Raw genomic sequence first — 27044 nt, forward strand, 5'->3', positions numbered from 1 at the left:
AGTGAAATACTCCTAAGAATTTGTGGCTTACTTGGTTGCTTTACTTCTCCAGCAAGCTATTTATAAAAGAATTACACACTGTATCTATACGGAGCAGACACTTTCCATACATGTTTGCTTGCTTAGATAAAATTCAAGCTGCAGCCATGTGTGATTATTTTTTAAAAGGATTAAAAATGTCAGTAACTTTTTTACGCAACTCTTATTTTCTTCTTGAATAATGCCACAGTAAAACCATATAGCAAAAAATGCTTTATTTCACCATTAGCTGTATAACCAATAAGCATAAAATGGTGGCTGTAATATTTTTTGTTCAAAACAGTTCCAAAACCCAAGAAAACTATACTGAAAACATTAACCAATACTTTATTCCTATAAAAATAAAAAAGAAAAATGATACCTTTATTTCAAGAAGTGTCTACATTTTTAAACAATAAATTAAGCTTTGTAATATCAACATCAATTTACAATTCCAATGATTTAAAAGAAAAGTACAGCTTAGGATACAAAATAAACTCTTTCCTTACCTTCCAAATACATCAGATACATTCTTTTATTCCTTTAATACACTGGCACCTAAGACCTCAGAAGAAGAAACTATAGAGTGCTACAGAAACAACCATTTAAAAAAAAAAAAATAGCCAGAGCCACTGAATGGAATTATCTTTTTCTACGTGTCTGACAAAAACGCTAACTGAACGAATATGAAAATAGAAACTTAGTGACTAAATAGTGGAATCTTTTGCAAAGCTTGCAAAAAAAAAAAACCCAAACAAAACACCAACAACCTTTGGCTTTCCCAACTGGTATGTAATTTATTCCAGTACTATTAAGCACATTTCTGTATCAGTTGCAGTGAAGGTCAGTTTTAACCAATCATCATTTGTTATTATGAATGCCTGGCAGATTTTCAAAGCCTTGATAGGCCTGTCCCCATTATTTATCTTTTATTTCTCTATTAAGGTACAAAATGAAGTGTGATAACCTAAATAAGTTATGTTTAGTACTCACTGCACAGGTCACTGGAATATAAGCATTGATACTTGTAATTTATTTTGCAAAACCTGGATTTGAAAAATATATATATTTGCACACATATACTAATTCCCCACCTAATTTCTACAGACAGTAATGTAATTTCTGTTAAAAACTAGGAAAGCAACAGTTATACCAGGTTTTTGTTCATGTATGCGAAGCTCTGAATTAGAAGGGCACTGACCAAGAATAACTCAACTGCTACCATGCTAACCTGCTGCTTAATTGAAGCAAACAAAGCCCACAGAAATTAACGCTGCTGGTCTGAGCTTTCTTCTGTAATGAACGTAGGGCTTCAATGTTCTTGCAAACTCATATAGATACACCTCAGCTTACTTTAAACTAGACTGCTCAGGTTAGATAATACAAGTACAACCCCACTAAGGTCAATATGGGCTGCTGAGGTACTGAGCAGGCTTTCCGCCTCTTCCCTAAGGAAGACAGCCCCTTCTCCTTCCATTCTGCAGCAAGGACTTCTGAACCAGGATATTGCAACCAACCCTTTGCAAGAAAGTAGAGAAATTAATCAGGTGGTTAGGTCGATGTCGACTCTTCTGCGCTTTAGTGGCCATACTGCTTATTAGTCGAGTTTGGTTTATGACTACATAAGATGTACCCACAGCCAAGAAGATACTCACTCCTAGCAGCTTGCTTTTTTTCCAGAGAAACTATTATTTTTCCTTGTAAAAGGTATAAGTGTGTTTTGTATAGATATTGGTAAATAGTCCTTCCTTACTTGAAGATTCAGATTTTAATTTTTTTTTATTTTTTTTTTTTTTAAAGCATCAATTCTAGCTTAGTACAAGAAGACTTCCTGATGCTTGGGAGAGCAAGCTCCAAAGCCTTCCTATTTACAAAATGGTGATTCTGCAAAAGGCTGACAGAAATATGATGCTAGTTTCAGTTGGTAACTGATGTTAGGTAATGGATTTGGATTTAATAGATCTAGCAAAGCATCTGTTTCCTCTTAGCATGTGTAGCAACCTCACTAGTTACCCAGCCACATTCGAGTTCCATTTCTGTCTCAGAAAAAGACACCAAATGAAATCAGCCAAAATAATTTTTAGAAGGAAAAGACTTCAGTTTTGTTTAATGTTACTTAAAAGCGCAAAGCAGTAAATGAGGAAAAAGTTCAACTTAAAATTATTTTCCGTGTCAGTTTCACAAAAATTAAATCCCATCAACAGTAGGGCTCTTTACTAAAGAAATTGCTCCAAGAGAAATGATGCAGTTAAAACATAGAAAAGTGTTCTGCAAAGGGAAAAAAAATCTTGCATTTCCTACCCCTATCTTATCTGTTAAAAACATTTTCTTCTTCACAATTTTTTTTTTTTTTTTGAGTAAAACCCAGGTCTTAACTGCCCTGAACAAAACATTTCCTACATGCTTTTTCAAAATATCTTTATGATTTTTTACCACCGTTAGCAGCACTGTTTAAATTCCTCAGATTAGAGCTCAGTTCAGGCTGGTCTGAACACCACATTGCACCTTCAGCAACTGTAAGTAACATCGTAACTTAAGCAACAGCAACATCACTTAGCCTGTCTACAACAAGGCCAGCTTTACAGTTGTGGGAAACCACAAAGTGTATTTTATAAGGTAAAATAATGACAACTCAAGAAACGACATCATGAAAGCCAAGAAAACAGAAGTTGAGCAACTAACAGTAAACCATGAAGCGTTTCGTTAATGTCTATTAAAATAAATGCTTTAATATTTTAAATAAGAATTTCATTAAAGATTCAAAACCTGCAGCTAAGCTCAAAATAATGCACAATCTAAGACTCTTATCCAAGTAGTCTGCAACAAAATTAGGAGAGTCAATAAAGGCACATTCTACTCCCCATTCCCAAAGCCACTTCTTGAGACGAATTTGTCTTTTAAAAAAAGAAAAAGACAATAGTTACTGGTCTCTTAATTACAGCCAAAACTAAACACTGTCAACAGTCCACACAATTTGCTTTTTCCATGATATTCTTGGTCCTCAACAATTGCTCTTTACATCAGTGGTCAAATCAGACCGCTACTGTCACAGGGTTAGTCTGAGCTGAAAAATGGTTAAATCTATCCATATCATGTGCTACTCCTTCCTTTTCATTTGGAGAAACTTCCTTTTTTTTTTTTTTTTTCTTTTTTTAAAGATGACAAGTTTCAGCGATTGTGGATACTATTGTTTGAAGCTTATACAGCTACTGAACAACCGGAACACTAAATATGTTAAAGTACACTAAAACTAAATCATATTGCATTAGATTGCTATATTTAAACTGTTAATATAATACTATTGTTAAAACAGACAGTCATCTGAGATGGCGTAACACTATCAGTGTCAGAACTTAAATGCAAGAGAATCCATTTAATCAAAACATTATGTTTTATATAATGAATTAATCATTCACTTGGCTTTCAACTGCCTTTGAACAAGTATTTCATGACACAACTTTACCTTCTATATAGTTTCAATTAATAAATGCTTTTAACCAAGTAGACTAATTGCAGGTTACTAATCGAAATACAAACATTTCCCAGCACATGTTCTTCCTGGAAAGGCTTTATGTGAAGGAGTAAAATAAACTTGTACTTAAATGCTACATTTCAGGATATAACAATAAAGCCATTACCAGTGAAATAACTATATTTAAATTTTAATTGATTGAACGTGAACCATGCGTGTCTATTTTCAACGTTTTCAATCAGTGGACTATTTATGCATTGTCTGACACAAGAACACTATCTACAGGGAAGAACTTTTGTTGTAAAACAGTATCATACTATGCTTGTAATAAAGCAAATGCATAGTTCATTAGATATTTCAGAACTACAGTTCTTTTGAAATATATATATATATTTATCCAGTATTGCATAGTAGAAAAAAGGAGAGGAAAAAAAGAGAACCAACTGTTAAAAAAATGAGTGTATATGAAGAGCTATTGCTGAATTCTTAGGTACATTTTGATTGCATGTAATTTAGTATGAACATCTAAAAGACAGGATTACTGAGAGCAAAACCCCGGACTACAAAATATTTTTTTTCTTTTCTTTTTTTTTTTTTTGCAAAACACCACCACTGTTCAAGGTTTGGTTGTATTTTAATGATTCATATTTCATACATCCTTTTACACAAAAGGCATTCATGGTTTATGGCACCATTTTTCTTATTTTCAATACATGGTAAGATCTCTTCCTCCCACCTCTGTCTCAGAAGTGTTCCCCTGTGATATTTCTGAAGACACTCTGAATAGGCATTTTAGTTACTTCTGTATCAAATATAAAGCCACTTAGTTACAATTTGTTTAATTCTGAAGAATAAATGTTAGTGTATTTCACAGTGATGAAAACCTCAAAGGCTTATTACTCCCTCTTCATCCACTGCCACGCTAGAAATTTTGAATACATATTGTCATAACAACACAAGCACAGGCAAAATCGAGGTTAAACTGTTTATGAAGGTTATACAGAACCTTGACTTCACAGCATCTTCTGCTATTTGTCAATTGCTTGACAGTTAAAAATTTTGCGTTAGGAGTTTTAACTCCTACCAAAAAAAAAAAAAATCAACTCTGTGTCTTTTTAATTTCCTAATTCTTGTGGAAACAAAAGCCAGCATTAAGAAGGCGTTTTCATAATTATGCTTTCATTGCGAGATCAGATCTAAGGCATACATCATTCAGTGCAAAGTCATCACACACTACAGAGAGAAGACAAAAACCCCTTCATTCTCCCCTATGGACTCTACAGGTACATGTGCAAAACCCAGCAAGACTGAAATAAAGATGGACACAATGTACAAGATACTTGCGTAGTTAATATTTGTTCCACGGTTTTACAAAAAAAAAAAATCAGATATTACAGAGATTACTGTTTTTATAGCTTTGAGTAGTCTCAGTGGCCAGCAATTTCAAATAAGTTATTAAAATCCAAATAAGGGTTCACGAATGGTACTACGGAAACCGTCTAAGTTTACCAGAACAAGAGCAGCATTTGTTGTCACAATATGACCATCATCATTTAGACACACACACACTAACGTAAGTCAAGCCTATACCATGTATCTTCAGACTGGAGTTATATATGGAATAAATTTACAGTGTTTTGGTAAATACATATTCAACATGAAGAAACATAAATAGCGATAAGAATATATCAATAACCTTGAACACAAATAAACTGTAAGTTTAATCAAGTACTTCCCTGAAAGAAACAGATGTCACAAAGAGATGCTCTAAATATTTTTCTTACTATTTATTTTCTTGCTTTTTTCCTCCTTGCCTTTTTCGCTTCTTGACAAACTATTAATTGCAAGTCATGCCAACTGCAAGGCATGACTTTGAGATCTGGGCACAACAAAACTTAAAAAAGATGTTTTACAGAAAGGCACACACAGTATAAGAAAAGGGAGCTTGTGTTAACCACCCACCCAGCAGGCACAGATTCTTTAGCGCTCACTACTCCTCACGTGGGAAAGAGCCACCAGGTTTTCTCACTGCTCAATATTCTCTCTAACAACAGCAGGCAGTCTGCGCTTATACAACACAGCATTTTTCACGTGCATTTTTCAAAAAGCTTCCCAAGCAACATGTACATGTCCAGTATCATTTTACATTTGGAGTCACAGACAGATTGGGTGACCGGATGCAGTTTAGCAAGTTGAGAGTGAACCAGAGTTATGGTCTCTTGCCTTCCAGCCTGTGCCCAGTCAAGCAAGAGGATAAAACATTACAAAAACTTCAGTGAAAGTGAAATCTGGAATGCAGTATGTAAGAATGAGCACAAACCTACTCACCCTTCAATCTACAAAGCCAAGAAGTTTTCCATGTTGCCAGTTACCCTGCGTGTTCCAATTAAAACCCTTTTCATCAATAAATAGTAACCAGGTATCTTCTTTACCTATAACTAATAATGTAATCTTGAAGAAAGGACCAAGCCTACAGAAGATAAGAGTCAGCAATTTAGCACAGCCTACATTCACTTTTCAGCTATCTCCTGGGGAAAACACACAACCTTCTGGTAACATGAGAGATGCATATTGTACAGCTGTGGCAGTTTCTATAATGAAACTCCAGATATAAGTGATAATATCCATAATACAAACCATAATTCTAAAATATATCTGAATATGTGTGTGTATATATATCTCTCTCTAAAACGAAAATTATCTAATTTTCTCTTTTATACACATATAAACATCTGGCTAATACGCCCCATAAAAATTTTTCCTTCTTTAGGACTAATCTTTTAAATAACAGAGTTTTAAACAGTCCCTTAGAATATTTTTTTTTTTAAACACTATTCAAAAATGAAGAACTATCTCAGGGCAATCAAAAAGCACACACAAAATAAATTAACATCATACAAATGTGGTTATATTGTTCAGAAAGTCCAATTCTCCCATTTGAAATGAAATGGAGACCAGTGTACCTTAGGGTGAATTATTCATCAATGTACAAATTCATTCTCTCTTTCCATGTAAATCTTCATGTGAATTTAGCTGCATTTCCATAAAGCAAGAAACACAGTAAATCTGCAGAACTCTTGCAAAAGGGAGTTGTGTTTCACTGGATAAGAGCAGTTTTTGCTGAAGGGCAGCAAGTTAACATTTTATCACCATCTGAACACTAGCAACACCTGTGCCCTTGTAAGCTTCACACCTTGAATTAGCAGCAACATATTTGATGGGTTCAGTAGTAATTTTTCTTCCAGTACTGGATTAGACTACTTTGCATGTACAGTAAGTCAAAAGTCTAGTACCTGTGTGCAACACTAATCCACATTTACATCTGAGAACTCATAAATACACATGGAAACAAAGGTAAAAGAATTAAACCTCGTTTTAAGTTAAAACATTTTCAGTCTACGTATAGAAAACAGCAGTGAAAAACAAGTATAAAGGAGATGGACAGCAGAAACAGAAGAAAAGGAGTACAATAAGTAAAACTGTAAGAAGCAGGTCACTGTTAAAAGGGCAAGTTGCAATTAAAATTGATCAACAGATGATGTAGACTGTACCATCTGCATAAATGCTTAAATGCAGCATTATTTTGCACACCACATACAGTAGATGCGATTTCTAAGAAGCATATTATAACAGCTGGTATACTTACTAATAGATTTATGGTAACTGAATACTTAATTTCTCCAGCTCTTAATGTACAGTAGTTATGCATTAGCCTTTAAAGCTCTTTGTCAGCCTTTTAGAAGTCAAGGTTACATTTCCATGAATATTTAGTGTCCCAATAAGAAAGTTACAAATATTCACCTTCAATGAATGTTAATACAATACAAAGATATTAAATATCTTCTTAAGCTGAATCATTTCAATGCTATTAGTTTTCTTTTTGCATTTTCAAAAGAAACACAAGGACCTTTGTAACTTCCAAAGTGAAGGGTGTTTTAAGGCAGTAAAAGATATGTATTAAGGTTTCCATGATTGTTTATGGTGTCTATGTGAATAAAGCATATTACACACAATTGCTCTCATATATTTATCTACATGACTTCATTATACTGTACATGATTTAGCAATCTTCTTGAGAAATTTAAAGTGCCACAGTTCAAATGTGCTCATCTGTCTTTTCATGGGCTTCTAGTCCATTCTAGTTGTTTTCAGAAACAAGCCCTTGTTTTACTTAAAGAGCAGTCTTTTTAGGGGAAAAAAGAATTCATCCTTCACTGCTGTGCTAACTGGAATCCAGTGGTCGAACCAATCCTTCTTTGTAAACACGAAGAATAGCTTCACAAACAAATTTGTATTGACTCTGTATAAGAAAGAAAAAACAAAAACATTTATGGATGATTAGTTAAACTCCTGACTATACGGTAGTATTTAATAGGACTAACAGTCCCACTGCTTCCTTTTCTCCTGGACAATGACAGGAGAGGAGACACAAAGATGGAAGGAGAAAATCCAACTCTCCTAGCTGTGTTCACAGTAAATAAAAGTAACATTTACTCTTCTTTGAAGGACAAGTATTAAAAATCTCACACCAAGGAAAACACAATCCCCACATTTAAAAGAACACATGCTTAAATGGCAGGGAATAGGATTTATTTGTAAAAGCTATGCAAATTTATATGATTCTTCTGACTAAGTTCAGCTAGTTATTTATGTTCTTTATACATCTCATGTATTTTTTTGGTACTGTTATCTGATTATTACAAGTATTCTAACCTTGCCAATCCTGCGGTTACATATTACTGGACACATTTAAGTTACGTGAGCAAAAATGCATTTAAAGTTACCATATAGAATATATAGGTCCAACTGCATTGCTAAAAAATTTTTTTTAAACTACCTACACTATCACAGAAGATGGAGTCACTTTATTTTCAATTTGTGATCAGACCACACATCTCCTTTTGTAACAGAATGGGATCAGAACCTTTGCAATGAAAATTTTTGAAGAGTAGCAGCCACATTCATTCTTCTGTCACACAACATTTTGAGCTCATTCTTATAAAGTCTTCCAAATTAGATTAGTGTTTCTTTTCTGAATTATACTATTACAAAGACGATTTCTTCCATGATCTTGTTATGTACCTGTTTGTTAAACGCAATTAGCCTGTGAGCCTCTTTCTGAAAAGTGATACAAGGAAACATTAGCAATAGGACTAGTGCAGAACTAAAAATCCACGTAGCCTGAATAAATTTTTATGACTAACACAATGCCGAGAACACAAGATGATGGAAATTTAAAAGAACTTACAAAGATCAAAGCATACCTCTCCTCTTCTCCAAAAATACTTTTCACTATTGTCAAAACCCCAAAATGATCACCTTTCTCCAAAGCTCCATGTCATATATTCAGCAGAGTGCAGCTTCACATTTTCTAAATCTTTTTCTACACCTTTGAAATGTTCTCCCAGCTGCCCTTGTATGTCAGCTCTCATCAACTCCCCAGGAGCATCTGGAAACATTCCCCCCAATATCTCCCAAAGGACAGGGATAAAAGGTAACGCTTGGACTGTGAAGGACCTTAGGCTGCATTTAAATACCAGTAGTTAAGAATGTTATTCTTGTCCATAACCTGCAGTACATTTTCTCTTAAGTACAGAAAAACTTCAGGAAAACTGGGGGATGGAAATTAATTTTCTGCATCTCGATTTTCCTGCCTTTTCTTTCAACCCTTCAGTCAATTACTCCCACCTTCAATATCACTCTGTTCTTTTGTCTTTATTTCTTAATTACCTTGACTTTTCTCTTCATTGTTATTGTCATTTGCATATTTCTACTGCCTGAACAAGCCAAGTGTGATATTTAGCTCTCTGTTCAACACTTCTGTTAACTCCTTTGTGTGATCAAGTTACTTAACAAATAAGAATGAACACTTCAGCATTGCTTCCTCTGACTCAGACTACTTGTTTTCTTTGCTCTTATCTGTTGCATGTATTCTTACTGCTCACACAGCTGATAACTAGTTCTATTATATATGTCCTAAAGCACTGCTTTCTGTATTGTTTAGTATCTCTAATGGTTAGTTTGTTTGTGGTTTTTTTTGGGTTTTTTTTTTTTTTTTTTTTAAATGAAAGGCCATACAGTTACACAAATTTTGTTGTAGCTTTATTATTTTGGTTGAAGCTTTTGTTTCGCTGTTCCTGATGACCAAATTACAGGTCTTTGAGAAACTACAGCTTTCACATGATTAACAGCAGACACTAAACTGACCAGTTAATAGCTCTGATGGGTCCATTCTTACTTACTGAGTATGCCCTGCCTGATATTAACTCACAACATGTGTCTGGCTATGTGTATCATCTTAGAATTGGAGCACACACACAATCCCCACAGAGCAGCTGAACATGCTTCAGGCAAGGCTATTACAACTGAACAATCCCTAATGGCTTCTCCCAGAAGCCCTAAGCTGAATATCAAATATGAGCAGTGGGGCTAGCTGGAATGCAAGCATGGGAATGTGATAGAGCACCCAGGATAGATCAAAATGTTAACATGCAGCTCTGATATTCTGCTTTCTCACAGCTGAGTGCTTGCTTCTGTCTCTCATTTACAGTACAGTATGCCAATTCTGCTCATTGGCCTTTCACAACAGTATCTGCATACTTCAGAAATAACAAGTGAATTTAGTTTCACAGTATTGCTGCTACAGATCATCCCTCTCTTGATTGTGCTGATAGTGAACTGTGGAACACAGCAAGCAAGGTAAAGAATCCTATTTCAGATAGTTTTCCACACTCAGGTTCTGATTATCAGTGTATTTATCGCTATTCCCCATATCCTTCAGTTACATCAAGCTGTGGAGTGCAAGGACAATTCCTGCTGATTTCTGTTGTAACAGCAGGGACTTGGACTTCTGGCAAGCTGAAGTTTACTTCAGGTTCTCATGTCTGATTCTCAAAAAGACGACCACCTCTACAAAGTTTAAGCCTGAACTTGTTCATTTTAGAATCTGAGGGACTGTAGAGAGGTACAACTCCAGAAGTCAACATTCAGCTTCCTTAACCTTGAGGCTAGTGTTTCTCATCTCATGACATCCTTTGCCATAAGCTCAGCTTCCATTTCTGCAAGGAACAGGCAGGGGACTATTCAGACAACTCCTTCCTCGACCGTACAGCCCCAATGCACTTCCAGAGAGTGCACTTGTATTGCAATGAACAGGAGTCCCAGCAGCATGTGTGAACAATCTACTCACAGAGCACTCTAACATTACTCAAGCAACCTTAATTCCTGACACTTTCACACCCTTTGATAATGCAAGACTTCCCCCTCATCTAGTCAATCATAATGCTAGCTCCTGCAGTCATTAACCTGGTAATGAATAGAATTGATTTTCTCAAGCTACCTTCTTCCCTCCCTTGATCAAGTGAAAACCAAGTCATTTCCTTTTGAAGATGAGAGACAGAAATGCCCAATTTAACTGTTGACTTTGTGGGTCTAAACTGCTTTACTTCCATTTGTCATGGGGCATTTAGCTCTCTGAGATAATGCACACTTAATATTCTGTCATTCAACCTCTACTCGAGAAAGTAGAGCCTCCCATCCTTCGTCGCCAACGTCAATGTGCTCATTTCCAAAGCCGACACAAAATTGCCCTCATGATCTTAAATTGTCTTTGAACCACTTTATCTTAAAAAAATCACCTTCTACTTTTGTATTTCAGTTATTGATACTACCCAACTTTTCCTGAATTTCATTCTTGCCCTTTGTTTTTCCAGACTGAAGTAGTGGCACAATTTAAAAAAATACATATATTGTTCCTATTGAATTCCTACTCCTGAAGTGGCCTCTTGAAAAGATTCTTCCTCTCTTCAAATCATACAACAAAACCTTTAATTTTACCTTCAGTTTAATAACTTCCTATAAGGCTCTGTACTAGAATGAAAAGAAACAAAACATTCTAGCTTCTTGCAGAGAATTTAGACAAAGAACCATGAACAGATGATTTGGGCAAGTCTGACTGTGCATTCTAACTTGCAATGTATAGAAATCAATTATCTTTTAATGGAAAGGTAAGAAATATTTATGAAAAAGTTAAATACACACCTCACAAGCAAAGCAGCCTTTGCCACCACATTATGTTATGTTAAATGTAGGAAACATGAAATATAATGGCAACTGAAGACTCATACAACTAGATCATTTAAAAAATTTTTGGATCTATTTTAAAACTGGACAAGTGCAGAATATATACAGAAAATGAGGCTTCCTCTCCATCACTTACTGATGTTTGCACCATCATAGCTCGCTGGTCTCGCATTTTTCGCACAATATCCAGCGGATAAACAGGTTGGTTTCTTTCAATTAAACACATGGCTGTTTCCATAGTGACCAACACACCAGTGCGACCGATTCCAGCGCTGTGAAATGTAACAGAAAAATAGTCTATAAAATTAGGTTTTTACAATGCACCAGATTCATATCACGGTCTTAATACTAGGATGCTAAATAGCCTTAGAAATTACAGGAAGACCTTAATAACATTAGAACAGAGTGAAAAGTTTATCTTTAAAGCAACTTCAGTAGTATTTCCTGCCAAGTATTAAAAAGAAAAGAATTTTTATATAAATAAAACTAAAACCTCACTTAAAGTAAATGGAATTTTAACAATTATAACTGTTTACAAGTCTAAATGTACTGGTTTGGTATTTTTGACTAAAAAAGGTAAGAGCTAATTGACTGCTTTTTGCAGGCACTTGAATAGCAGAAAAAACCCCCTTTGCAGTACCATTCAAAATGAGGTTACAACAGTGGTAGAGGATAAAAATGGAGAACAACTTACATTGCAGATTATCAGCTCTGTGATAATTATGTGACTAAGCCATTTCACCAAAAGGTTGCAGGAGAAAAGGAAGAGAAAAGAAACTTGTCCTTTAGATACAACACCAGTGCTTCCATCTTCAATAGTGAACGCTGATATGGCACAGTTTAACATTTTCATCTAATTCAAGGAATGTCCTGTCTTGCAGACAAACTTTTCAAAGCAAATGCTTGTTCTAAGGCTGAAGCAAATCTATAATCAGAATTTTAAAACACAAGTACCTGCAGTGAACAAGGACCGGCTCATTCTCTATTCTCTTTGGCCTCATATAGGTCACAAACTCCAAGAAGTCCATGGAGTCATCAGGAACACCATGATCAGGCCAAGCAACGTACTGGAGATGGGTGACGGTGTGTTGTTGTTCTGTCTAAAATACAGTAAGGTTTTCAAAAGTGTTCAGTGTTATGACCCCTGTATTGATGTTTACTAGATACAAGTCATACTTTTCACAGTAAGTGTATTCTGCAGATGCTATAAGATGCATATGATGTAGAAAATCTTTGTCACTTTAAAATTCAGAGTACAACATGAACATGTAATCCTTAGAAAGCATGCAAAAGGCATAAAATTTTCTAAATAAATGAGGTATCAAGTTTAACTTCTGTGATCTAACCAGATTTTAATTTTTTTAATTTATTGACAGTTGACCTATTATACCTTCACATCAATCACCTGAGGTAAAATCCTACAAGACTTATGCATAATTGTACTATGTAATAGTTTACAACAGCTGGAAGAAACAGCTGAAAACAGCAGAACTATTGAGAACAATATCAAAATAACAGGGTCTTGGGGCTACACAATCTATTCTAAGTGTGTATGTCTGTGCGTGCTTACAGATTCAGTTATAATATAAAGTTGCCTGCCACATTTGCTAAGTCTGGTTTCTGTCAGGGAACTATATATATATTGTTCATACATACACATTCATTGTACATATATGAATGAATTCTGTATGACTCACAGAAGGATACTTGCCTGTATGAAAGCAATATAATTAGTTAAAAGATTCTGTTGTATGAAGAGCTCTTTCATCCAATTATACCTAAAAAATCAGTTTTACAGAAGTTCTTTCAGTTTAGCTTTTTGTTAACTTCGATTATGAAATCACAATCATCTCTGCATTCAGATTGGGCTCAACTGCTATGTTACAGATGTAACCAATGATTAGGGTGGTAAGGAAAAACCTAAGACACTCCTGAGCTCTGCTTCACCATGCAACGAGGATCTCACTCTTTCCAAACTGAGACAAATCTTCATGTTCCTTTATTTCTTCCACACGTTTAGCAACAGTTAAACTGTTAGCTGCATTTTACTGATGTCCATTACTAGACTTAACATTTGACACCCTACTGAAATAAATCCCTCCTTTATCATTGTATTAGTCTATAAAAGCTGGCCTCTCCCTAGTGGTCCACGCAAGAATGTTTTCATGATGCTAGTGACTTAATTTAAGAGGTTTTTTTTCTTTTTCTCTTAAGTGCACAACTACTCAAATATGACCTGTTTTAGATGCTTTCAACTGCTTGCTTTCCTCTTCCACTGGAGAAAGTGGTTCCACTCCCAGGGAGCAGGCTAGTAAGATACAGAAGACAGAATAACTACTGCCTATGTACCAAGTAGAGTCCTAGGAAATGCATTTATTCCAGTCAAAGTAATTGAAGAAATTTACAATTGCCTCCAGGGACATGAAGATAAACAACACAGCTCATACTTTGCTGCTCAAAGGCAGAGCCTGAGCAACCATAATTAAAAGGCCTAGCATAAGGCCCAAGTGGACAATGTAATCTAATATTAATGACCAAGCTTGCTGTAATACAAACTGCATTGAGATCTATCATCCAGGTCATCAAAAGACCCCACAATGACCGGGATCTCTGCAAGAAAAGGCATGGCCTTTTTCTACTCAGCTTGGCTGCCGTTATGTAGTTGAGCTTGATCAAATGATTACACTTCAAATTTTTCTGAAATGCCACAGATTGAAAAAATACAAAAACATGACAAGAAAATGTCATTAAAATGTCCTCTTTTGCAAATCTGTGCGTGCTTAATCAGAACCTCTTCAAAAGGGAAATGAGATAACGCAGCAATTACATGTAACAGTTTGAGCTGATTCTCTTAAATCAGAGACATTTGAATTACAGCATTCAGGTGAAACAAAGACTTGATTCATTCTAAAATTATCCAAGAGTGAGTATCCAGTCAACTTCCATGTGCATCAAGAACTTCAAGCCATGCATCACGGATAAGTGCCAGTGGCACACCCGAGAACCACCGACAGTGATCTGTAGCATCAAGAGCCATTTTACAAGTTCAGAAAAGAGGAAGGAGTTAACTTAATTTTTACTTACCAGTAATTCAGGCTCAAATATAGCAAGTTGCTTTTTTTTTTTTTTTTAAATAGTTCACAGACATTGAGTACGACAAGCATGTTACATGAGACTTATTCGGAGTAGGAATACACTGTAAGAGCAGGAACTTAGTCCTCAGAGCTGCTTCTTTTGGTATGATCATCTTAATTTTCTGTTACATGCCCTATTCATCCCTAGAGACCAACATAGCTGTTTGTTACTTATTCCAGGTACGCCTCAAGCTTCAGTATAGTTTTCTAGTTATTTGTGTTTTGACATAATCAGTTTTGATTCTTTTGGTTGAGCTCTTCTGAGATGATTTAAATTATTAAAACTTGACCATTACATCACTCGCTTTTCAAAATGCACAAGTATTTTAAAATACTTCATTTTTTATTAGTAAGTTTAACTACTGTTTACAGTAGGTTTTATTCATTTATGTTAGAAATAGTTTTTCTAATTCTAATACTTTATGTCTCATGCAGAAGACATCAAATCAGTACTCTGATGAAGTCCAGATTTTTTTAAGCTGTTTTTAGTGTTTTTTTTTTTAAATATAAAAATCTTCAAGTCTTTATACTCATAATGAAAGTCAGCTTTTAAATTCAGAAAATGTCAGCCAAATACCACCACACATGGAAATAACTTGCATTAAAAGACCATCACGGTTACTAAAATCTAGCACTCATACATTAAAAAAAGTGCTAGAATTATAGTTACCGGTCCCATAGTTTGCCCCCACTGTACATGTCCTTTAAACAATACTTATTTTTAAACACACTATTTCTGCTAGACCCTGCTTTTTGTACAAACCTGGTAATGGAAAATAAGAGGTAGTTCTCATTATATGCAAGTTGGTGTCCAAACCATTATTCTCTGCAAGTCACCTTAAATCCTTTCTACAATTTTTTTTTTCACTGAGGTTTTCAATTACAGTCATTATTGTAGCATCCTAATGACTGATAAATGTAGAATTTATCTTTATAAAATCTGGCTTTATTAGTCCTGTTTTATAAGTCTAAACTTACAGAAAGTGAGACAGCAAGAGTTGCTCATGGCCTAGTTGCTATTTTTGCCTAACTTGACATTATACACCTTCTTGTTCCAAAAATATTTAATGTTTCTGGCACTCACATGGACTGATTTCAATTGGATTTATGTATTTGGTATTTCCACAGATCAGCTTAACAATGGTGGATTCAAAAAAATGAGTCCAAACAACTTACAGACTCCAGTGACACTTCTGGATTATGTAATTTGCCCAGTTTCTCATCAGCCATTTGGCCAACACTTAGCTGCTTCATGACGTTGACCCACATTTACTTGGCAAGCAGCTATGGAGGTCTAAGACATCATATCTGTCCCAAGGTATTTGTTACTGTCCTTCTGATAATGGTTATTGTTGCTGCAGCAAATGTGTCAGCCAAAGAAAAAGATGTACTTGTACCTACCCCTCCTGTGCAAATTCAAGACATCTTACTGCAAAAGCAACTTCATTGTTTTGCTGTGTTTGCCTAGATTTTGCTCAAAAACGCTGGGTAAAGACACATGATCTTTTCTAGTAAGTCTGTCATTGGGATTGCAACTCTTAACAAAGTATAGGGCTGTCAGAGGTAATACTTCAAATAGCTGCTGTGACACTTGCAAAACAACCTCATTGTCAAGACCTTCAGCCACAAAAATATCCATTCTTCATCTTTCTGCAGTTTGCAGTCTTGCTTATTATAATTACATCAGAAGGCAGGCTTCCTTGTTTCCTTCTCCTAAAATGACTCTCCCTGATTAATAGAAGAACTGGGTGTTCTTCAGAAAAGCAACACACAGAGCTTAGAATGATAATACTCATATAGAAAGAAGGAAATTTAGGCTTGAAAGGTCAACTTTAATTTTGACTTTTCTTAAAATCCAAGCAATTGATTTTGCATTTCACATTTTCATTTAATGCCCTTTTTGGTCTAGGCTATAATACAATCTTCAATAAAAAAAATGAAAAGAAATTTCACCATGTAGAACTACATTAACCTTGAAATGGTCCTATTATCTTGTTAGCAGGAAAAGGTATGCTCGTTGCTAGTGAGCTTCACAAATATATCTTGAAAGCTGAGACTCAGTGACCAGGGTTAAAGCCTAGTTTCTGAAGAGTATATACTTTGGCAGTGGCATTTGGCATTTCTTGGGACCACTGTTCCCACCTCATTATGCTTCTGTACACCCTTGCCATAACACTGTTAACCTGCTTTTGTTCTTCAGCTCTTTACTATTCAAAGCCAACTCATTTTGTTCTACCACGAGTATCTGACAGAACAGAACATATTCAGTGCAGACACTTTTCAGAGAAGCCTTTAAAATACCTCTGCAGTGCGACAGGTTTGTTCAAGACATTTATGACATGGTCAAATTTATATAGATTTTTTTGGAAAGAGAAAATACAAGGTCTTGTTTAATGTGCAGAAGCAAAAGGTTCAGTGAACAAATCTAAGAATCTTTAACATGAGCAAACTCAACATTTTCCCTCACAAACTGTTGCATGACTTGTATCTAGCAAGGAAGACAAATGGCATGGAAAGCCTCAGCCCAAACAATTAAGATGTGTAAAAATTACAGAGATTCTATTTTCAGCTGTTTATAGCAGAAAGTGCTAGCAGTATACGCATTTACATTCCTGCTTTCCTTTCCTCTAATATCAATTTAACCCTGTCACTAGAAGGCCTACATGCTGGTCATTCATAAACAGAAAGATACCAGTCATTCTTCATCTTGCAATTTTACCTCCTCCCTTCAGCAAACAGCAATATCCCTTCCTTAGCAAAATGAATTTATGCTTAATCTTCAATTTCTTTGAATTGCTGCATCAATTTATTTTCTTTTTCTTCAAACCATCCCCTCCACCATTATGATGCCCATGGCAAGTGATAGCTTTTAAATTAAAAAGAAGCTTATCTCCCCAAATCCCTCTATTTGCATTGTCATTGTCTGCACAATCATGCTAAACAGTCCATATACCGACACAAGGAATTGTCTTGATTACCTTGACCTGGGCTGTTTATAAGGTGTAAGCGGTCTCTTGTGGTGCTCACTCCTCATTCATTATAGCAATGGTATAACTTGTCTTTAAAGGATGAAATTCAATCAATTTTTAAATATCTTTATTTTTTTTCTTTTTGTTTGAATGATTTAGTTTAGTTAATAAAACTAATCAGGTGGGAGAACGACAGGGCACTTTGGAAACAACTAACAAGGTGTGGCAACAACTAACACAAGGTGTGGCAACAACAAACACAAGATGTGGCAGAATGAAAAGAAAAAAAAAAAACCCTTTCAAAATGCTTCAGCAAGTATTGTCTCCACAGCCTTGCTAAGTTCCATGGCTGGATTCTAGTCACACTTAACTGAAATCAAGAAAAATGCTTGTTTAAACAAGGGAAAGCAGCAAAAAAGTTTTTTTTTTTTTTCAAAACATAACTGGATGAAATTGGTGAGATTTAATGGGCAATGATATGTTGCAAGGCAATTATCTTAAAGGAAAATGAATGAAAGTTTGCTTCAGGCTTCCCATGCTATTTTTTCAATGATTAAAAAGAAATATTTATCTTGTTTTACAAAATAGTGCACTGTGTGATGAATTTTGCACTCACACTACACAATTTCTTTTCTTTGGTCTGTTTGTTCTGGTCCCCAATGTGTTCTGAAGCTTTTTAAAAAAATAATTAACCTCCCCCGAACCTAAAAACAACCTCAAAAAAACAAACTTAGGGCTTTATTTGCTTTTCTTTCATTTTGCTACAGGATAGCTTTCAATCTTGGTCTTAAAAAGAAAGGCAGGAAATTAATCCTTATTTCATTTCATGAGGCTTAGAAAGGTTACAAATATTTCACACATTTGCAGTCATTTGCTGATCTTCAATTACAGGTAAAGAAGCACTGAGTTAAACTGTGTCAGAAAAATCCTAAAAAGTTTCTTGTTCCTCTAGTCTTCTGAGCATATATGAACAAAAGCCAAGGGCATCATTTCATAAACTTCTCTTTTGAGCTATTTTCCCCTAAAGGCAGATTTGAAATCTGTGCAACTTAATTCACAGGAAACTATTTCACAAATATGCCTTTCCAACAGAAATCAAATCTCTTGTGAGTTTGGAAGCTTTATACATCTTACTATTAAAAGCTACTTGTCTTCATAAAGACCAGTCCAATGATGCTCACATTAGTCCAGGGAATAATAAAACCTTGGTTTGAATTCAGATGACTTTTTATGTATTCTTCAAAGACTATAACAACAATATCTGTGGGAGGTAGTACATATAAAGCTTTGCAAAGTCTACTCAAACACAAGATGCCTCCAAAAGAACACATTTGGTCAGCTTTAAGAAAGCAGCTCAAATGACATGTAAAACCAGGAGATACTTCAGTGTTTCAGAGAGTTCTTTCCCTATGTTTTAACAAGCTACAAAGGTTTTTATTTCCATCTGAAATGCCAAATGCACACAGAGCTATCAATTATTAGGGTCATATTTTTACTGTATGGGACAGCTCAATGTTGAGTGTTCTTTTGAGTGTAGCCACTTTATTTAAGTGTACAAATAAACTTGCCTTTAGTGAAAAAAAACCAAACAAAACCCAAAACAAACCAATACCCCCCCCCCCAAAAAAAAACCTCAAACCAACCTTCCCCTCACCACAACAAACACACAGCCACCTAGGACTAGCTTTAGCATGCTTTTGTCTAACCTAGATGAAATCTAGGCGAGCACACACCTTTGCATTAGAAACGATGTTCTCAACTGAGAGTTATCATGAGACAACTCACACAGTTGAAGATCCTTGTAACTTTCACATCTGTTAGTGTGCTGTTGTAGACACGTTATATTCTCACACAACCTTTATCTTAAAAAGAATTAACTTGTATTAAAATAAATAAAATTGACTGCTCCGTTCTCATTAGGATTTTGACTTATCTGTCCTGGTTTCGGCAGGTTTCACATGCTAGTAAATAGACACCTGAAGTGAAAACACCTACTGAATACAGTCACTGGGGAATTTACTCAAAATTATGTACCAGTTTGATAAATACTAACCAAGAAAAAGAACAAGTATTTGAAAAGAGTAAAACGAAATTTACAAGAAGCATTAGCTAACCAATGTTAATTGGCAATCAACTAATTTGAGTGACAGGGACTAAAAGTTTGTCTACGTATACTCTGCAGTACTGCTTTAATGAGGTTAATTTCTTCTGTGCTGACATTCAAATTTATCACTTACAGATTCATTGGCTGAAAAAAAGAACCAAAAATCATGCTGCTCCCTGACTGGATGGTTTCTCATAGCTAGAAACTGAAACACTGTAAACCATCTCAACTGAAAGACCTTTAAGTGCCGGCATCTTGCGTGTTTATGACTAGAAAGGAAATCTTAATCACGTTAAAACAAATTTGGATGCACTGTCAAGTGACAGATTCAGTTACAAATTTACAAAACTAAGGGATTGGTCATCTTGCTGTAAGAACATCAATGAAATGTTACATTTTAAAACAGATATTTCCTTTTTCTTACTACTAGCAATTCTAGTAACAGTAAAATCTACTTAACTATACAGAAGTTTAAAAGACTGACTAGTATTGGAACTGTAAATTAGCATTGGGTCAGTACACAGTGATTTCTTACACACATACCTTCTGATAGCACAAACCCTTCATCTTTTTAGAAAATACTTGTGACTACAGAATTTTGGAAAAGTGATGAAGAGGGAAATGTATAAGAAATGTAGGACAACTTACAAACAAAAGCCAAACTTCATTCCCTATATTCAGGTTGTGGGAAGTCTAGATGTGATCTGAACACAGATTTCACAACACAAGCTGATATGCAAGAAGTATTCCATGTATTTAACTTTCTCTTTGCTTTATAAACCTTCTATTAGCATAGAGTATTAACAGCTAAGGAATGCAAGTACCTTACATAAACTGAGCACATTTCAATTGAGATATATAAAGATATTTTTTCTTTTTTAATATCTGACTAAAGATGATGAAAAGGAGCTGGTGAGATTCTGCATCTACTCTCAACACTATTACAATTCACTTTTGTTAGCTGTTCTAGCTGTATGTGCCATTAATCAAGTGACCCATATTTCATCCTTGAAAGAGCACAGTTACTTAGAAAAAAACTCCCACTGAAAACCAAAATACTTGAAGAGTCAGTGACTGCAAAACTGTTTACAGAAAAGCACTAAACTTCTTTATGAAGCTGATTACAGTATCCGTACAGCATAATGTATTAATGTATTCTAGAACTTCAAGAAGTAGGTTTTTGAAGAAGCTCTAAAGACATATTCATACTATGTTGACTCATGTAATATACACATATTCTTTTTATAAAAATGTGTATATACGCGTGTATATTCACACACAGAGATGTACGTGCTCAGACACAGAGTATATCTCTACCTATCTATACATGTATTCATTCAGCTTGCTTGGGGATAATTAAAGATAATGGACATTTACCTCAACATTTGTAATCACCATTTCTCTAACAACATAAGCAATCGTACAATCTTCAGACTGGCATCTGACACGAAAACTGCCGTATTCCATCACCTCTGGTGGATCAGGCCAATACTGATGACATTTGGTCTGGAAGGAAAATTAAGCACACATCAAGACTTTATACAAGCACTTCTGTTTCCAGCCTCTTGATAAAAGAATTATCAGAGCAATTCTAGGAAAAAAACAACGACATAAATAAAAGTAAGCAGGTTAAATTCTGACCACCAGCATGCTAAAACTAGTAAGTACTGCAATGGCAGACTCTTGTTTGAAGCCAGACTGCCAAGTTTTGTTCAACTTTCTCAACACTTCCAGACATCTGCTGAATCATTAGGAAAACTGCAACATGGAGTCCAGTTCTCAGGGGGAAAATAGGACAGCACATAGTACCTGGTTGATCAGCAAAATGGAGTCAATGCAGTGATTTCTGTTTATCGGACCGCTGGTTTGTTTTAAAAGAAGCATGAGAAAAGAAAGCTGCAGAGTATCTGTTCCTCTAAGTAATTCCAGAAAGGCTTCAGAGAAATGATTCAACGGAATAAGCTGGCCTATTTTAGGGTTATTTAATCATAACAATGGGAAAAAAGTTTAAAGGCACAGTACATTTCTTCAGCATACAAAGAACCTGAACACTTACCCGTCCTCGTTCAGTGAGAGTTGTTAACATGATAATCAGTGACAACTTGTGATCCCAGACTACTTGCCAGAAGTGTGCACATGTGTGTGGAAGAGGCCCCTGAGTAGCAATGTACCTGTTCACAATGCCCACAGAAGGAATTTCCATCTATAAAGAGAAAGAAAAGTCCTATGTAAGGTTTGCTCTCACTACTCAAGTACTATTTTTCTTTAATTCACCATTTCATTCAAACAGAGTTGAGGGAAGATTAAGGTTGCAAGCTGAGCAATAAGACAATCAAGATCACAATTTGTTATGTGAAAAATCTTTAAGTATTTAATTTAAACTAGATGTATACTATAGATACTATAGTCCTTCATGCTAAACTAGGAAGAGATGTTTAATAGTGAAAAATGTATTTGAAAACTTGAAACTGCAAAGCTTTCCAAATTTTCTTTAATATTTAGTAAGAAATAATGGCAAGGTATACCAAAGGTACACTAGCAAAAGCTGTTTATCGCCTGATAAACTCAGTAAGTTAATAGTTGATTCTGTGATTTAGGTGTTTAACTTAAGTATCTGACACAAACATATATATGTATTTTTCCCCTCTTCTCCCTGTCTCCCAGCCTACACACATGATTAGGGCTAATGAGCGCTATGGTTTATCTTCTGGACCCTTCATAGCATAGTTGGTAGACATAAGTGGTTCTAGAGGGAAAAAGGCTTAATTTTAAGCTACATGAGACAACCTCAGCATTTGCAGTATCTGGAAAGGTAAAACAATTTTTACTTGTTAAAGATCCTGCACATATCACAGTGTATACTACATGCTTGCATCTACTGTGTATCAGGATTGCCACTTGTTTCACAAGAGACACTTCATTTTTTACATTATGAATCTTTACATCTTTTACATTTACAAATTCCCAAAATATAAAATGAAAAACCCTAATTCCTTAAACAGACTAAATTTAGTCTGTTATTATAATATAGAAAGTGGGCAAATGCAGGCCTCTGTATGACTTACATTCACGTAATTCGCATTAATGTAATCTTCATCTCCTAGCAATATTATCCTTGTGGCATCATCTGCACACAAAAAATAATAGAGAGGGAATTAAATTATCAATGAAGGGGCATGCTTCCCTTCTATTAATTAAAAGAACTGAGGAACTGCAGACACACAAACAGCAGAATACGAACCAAAATAGATAACCTTTTAGAAAATAAAATGAACAATTATACAACTGTCCTGGTTTTGGCTGGGAAAGAGTTAATTTTCTTCCTAGTAGCTAGTATGGTGCTGTGGTTTGGATTTAGTATGACAATAGTGTTGATAACACACTGATGTTTTAGTTGTTGCTAAGCTGTGCTTATACTAAGTCAGGACTTTCCAGCTTCCCATGCTCTGCTGGGCGCACAAGAAGCTGGGAGGGGGCACAGCCGGGACAGCTGACCCAAACTGGCCAAAGGGCTATTCCATACCATACAACATCATGCTCAGTATATAAACTGGGGGAGCTAGCCAGGGGGCAGTGATCACTGCTCGGGGATGGGCTGGGCATCGGTCAGCAGCTGGTGAGCAACTGCATTATGCATCGCTTGTTTTGTACATTCTTTTATCATTATTATTTTCTCTTCCTCTGCTGTCCTATTAAACTGTCTTTATCTCAACCCACAGGTTTTACTTTTTTTTCCCCGATGCTCTCCCTCATCCCACTGGGGGCAGGGGGGGGTGGTGGTGGTGGTGAGCAAGCTGCTGTGTGGTGCTTAGTTGCTGACATGGGGTTAAACCACGACAACAACTTTGAATGTATAATGAAATCTCTAATCAAGAAGTTCAATACAACAGTTTTATAAGCTATCATTTAGAGGATAAAGCAAAATCGGCAGAAAGTCTGTACTTAATACTCACAAGGTAGAACATCTTTGTATCTATTCTTGTCCATATTCTGAGGTACCTTTGCACATGTAACAGCCAATCCTGGTTTCTTTCTATAAAGTTGCTGCAAGACAGAATGAAAAATGGTAGAATTTTGAGGGATGTGATTATGCTATACACACACTAAATAGATTCACATGAAAATACACAGACTGAAAAAAATATAAGTTATTTTCTTTAATCTTTTTCCTAACCATCTGCAACATTCACCTGAGATATTTTTGTATTTTTTAACATGACAAGAATTTCTGTTATTGCTAGCCCATCACAATCTCTAGAAGATTTTCTAGAAAAAAAAAAAAAGAGGAAGTGTAAGTCATTGACATAAACTGTTTCCCTGCAAGGTTGCCTTTTTCTTATAAAACTGGGTGCCAGAAGGAAAACAGAGGTTGAAGGTGGAAGAAGTGAGCAATAAAAGACATCAGAAGAAAGAAATAGCTGCAGACTGATATTTTCTGGAATCAACCAATACAAAAAATTCAAACAAAATTCTATTATCTGGACTACAACCATCACATTCAATCCTGCAAGTACTTGAAAAAAACAAAGCTTCAATGCATCACAATCTCTTAACATGTGAATCCCCCTTGTTTTGGGCCAACCCCTATCTTGCCAACTTTATCTGGAGTAAATGTAGGCATAAAAGCGTATAACCAAAAATAAATTTTAAGGTCAAAATGCATTAAGTGCATCGTACAAGACAACAAAAGGTACAGAGGGGGAAAAACACCACCAACAAAAAAATGAAGAAATGCAATTATACAACTACAGTTTTTCTGTATTAAATATACATGAAAACAACTTACAACTGAGTTATTAACCTTGTTGTACCAGAGTTTTATATACTTTATTGAACACTTACCAAAGAGCTCATTAGATCTTACATGTTTAATGAAGATTTAGAATATGGTTCCATACATAAAATGGAATGAAACAAACAAGAGGCTAAAATCCCCTACTTCGGTTGAGAGAAAAGGAATAACCCACAAAAAGTTTATTCTACTGTGAGATTTACTGAATCCTAAGACTCGGTATCACAGCTCACCACATTTTTCAATTTGAACAGCATAAACAAGCCATGTGAGAAGAGAACTTGATACTATTTGTAACTGAACAGCTCCTACCGGTTATAACTCAAGTTCCATTTTACTAGAGCCAAGTTGCAACTTCTGCTTTTTTTGGGAGACAAGAAAGAATAATTTAACATTAAGTAACAATTCTGGAGCTTCGCTATTGTTGCCTGGCAAAAAGTAATTTGCCATTGACGGCCTTCTTAAATTCTGCTTAAGTGGAGGAAGATATTCTGGAAAACTTGATTATTCATAGTCTCCTGGCTAATTATTTACTATTTTACTAATGTGAATGGAGAGTTCGAGAGCCACCAAAGCTGATGAGGTGATGCTGCAATTGTCTTTGCTTTTGAAGATCACTAAACAATGAACTCAAAGAAAGAAGGCCACTAAGCTGTCCCCTAGTTTATTAGATTTCAAAAAGGTTTTGTGCTTTTTTTGTAATGTCAGTAATATCCTTTTATAAACGCTGACAGGAAAAAAGTCATAAAGGATCAAATATCCTATGAAGATTATTACAGGAACTTTGTGCATAAATTTAGTCAACAATTAACAAAGCACTGAAAAGCTAGTTCATATCTTTTGAGTTACTGTTTCAATAGCCAACACACTCATTGCTATTGCTGCCTTGCAACCAGTGCTGTGGATTTTGGAAAGCAGCTATGAACCATAGTCTACCATTCCTTAAAAAAAAGGGGAATCTTAACTCTCAGAAATCTTGGAAACAAAGCAAACCTCATAAAAAAGAGTGGTTATGCAATAGGCAATACTATGACTCTTCAGCCGCCACAATTAAATCTTACAGCATTTGAAAATATAGTGAAGGAAAAATATCAAAACAGGGAAAAATTGTATTGCTGTTCTACAAGTTTCCAGCATCAGAAAGGGTTACTCTAGAAGTCAATGTAAAATTTACAAATCATAACAAACCAGAAGTTCCTATAAACGTTTGGAGCCACAACAGCAAAACAAGCACAAACATGTATACATTGGACTCCCTTGCCATTAGAGAAGCAGCTAAATTGTATTTTGGAATTTCTTAAGCTAACACTGAAGGAAGTAACTTAGTAAACTATAAAAACATTTTATTAGTCAGTTTTCTATGACATTTCTTGCTAACACGTTGAAGAACACGACAAACATTAATTCATTAATCTATACAGTTCTTCAAAGTCTCATCCTATATGCAGGGGAATCTCACCTATGAAGTAATCTGCCCAAGAAGGAAACCATCAGTGTTTTAGATCACCAGGGAGAAACACCACAGAGCTGGACATTACAAATGTCCTGCAAACAGAAATTAATATTCCAACACTTTCATATCAACCTCTAACAGAAAAAGATGACAAATGGTCAAGTTGCTCCTGTTATTCCATGAAAGGAGGCAACATGTGAGAACTTGAAACCCTAACTTAAGGTATAAAAGATGTTTTAGAAATGTCATGGAGTGGCATGGAAAAAGAAACAAAGTACAAGACTGACCTCTGTCAAAACCCTCTGTCATTCTACTCAATAAAATAATTAAGAAAAAAATATTAATTTAGGAATCTTTGGGTACTTGACCTAGAAACATGTTAATTAAAACACATTTTTCTCAGCAGATGATGTTTTGTGCAAGACTGATAACTCATTCTTCCCTATCCTAAGTAGCGAAGGGTGAAACTGATGGGCAAGTCACATTCTCGCTCTCTTGAGATAAGACTGAACGGGAGCAATGAGATTTCCAATAATTAAGCCCTTACATTACTTGCTGGTCACAGCTATTGGTCTGTATTAATGGCATTTGAGAGCTGAGTATTACCCACCTCAAACTGAATAAGGACAGTTCCACTTTCCAGCCCTTTCCTTAGCTGCTCCATAGACTCCTCCAGTGTATCACCACCATATTCAGAACAGATAGGAAGAAGAGAGTCTGCAATATTGTGGGAATCAGCTTCATCTTCTGATTTAGGCTCCAGAAACTGTTTAACTACTAAAAGATGTATTGAAAATTAAAATCAGTTACATACAGCATTAATGTGTTTGCAACACATATTAAAATTTACCAGCTTGCAAGAACAAAGTTCACAAAGACAAGACCTCAGGAAAGCAAACAGCAACACATTTAACTGCATTTCTTTACGTACTATATTACTGTAGAAACTACTAAGAGTAAAATGCCCTTATGACCTTTCACAAAATGAAACTCCTCAAGGCGGCTATCTATGAAGGCAAA

The 27044-nt window shown here is 35.4% G+C and overlaps 1 protein-coding gene across 3 annotated transcripts in view; it reads right to left on the reverse strand.

Annotated features, from left to right (window-relative positions):
* Positions 1-3893: 3893 nt before the first annotated feature.
* The window catches only part of PTPN3 (protein tyrosine phosphatase non-receptor type 3), a 131006-nt gene continuing 107855 nt past the window's right edge, over positions 3894-27044 (reverse strand). For all 3 annotated transcript variants that reach the window (XM_075494148.1, XM_075494147.1, XM_075494149.1), the window contains 8 exons: positions 26635-26801; positions 23733-23823; positions 22845-22906; positions 21836-21982; positions 21157-21285; positions 12527-12672; positions 11709-11844; positions 3894-7790 (listed from right to left, as the gene is read on the reverse strand). In XM_075494148.1, coding sequence (XP_075350263.1) covers positions 7713-7790; positions 11709-11844; positions 12527-12672; positions 21157-21285; positions 21836-21982; positions 22845-22906; positions 23733-23823; positions 26635-26801 — 956 coding nt within the window. In that variant the 3' untranslated portion in view covers positions 3894-7712. The remainder of the gene's footprint in view (positions 7791-11708; positions 11845-12526; positions 12673-21156; positions 21286-21835; positions 21983-22844; positions 22907-23732; positions 23824-26634; positions 26802-27044) is intronic.

The sequence above is a fragment of the Mycteria americana genome, chromosome 2, assembly GCF_035582795.1.
Source record: "Mycteria americana isolate JAX WOST 10 ecotype Jacksonville Zoo and Gardens chromosome 2, USCA_MyAme_1.0, whole genome shotgun sequence".
Lineage (NCBI taxonomy): Eukaryota > Metazoa > Chordata > Aves > Ciconiiformes > Ciconiidae > Mycteria > Mycteria americana.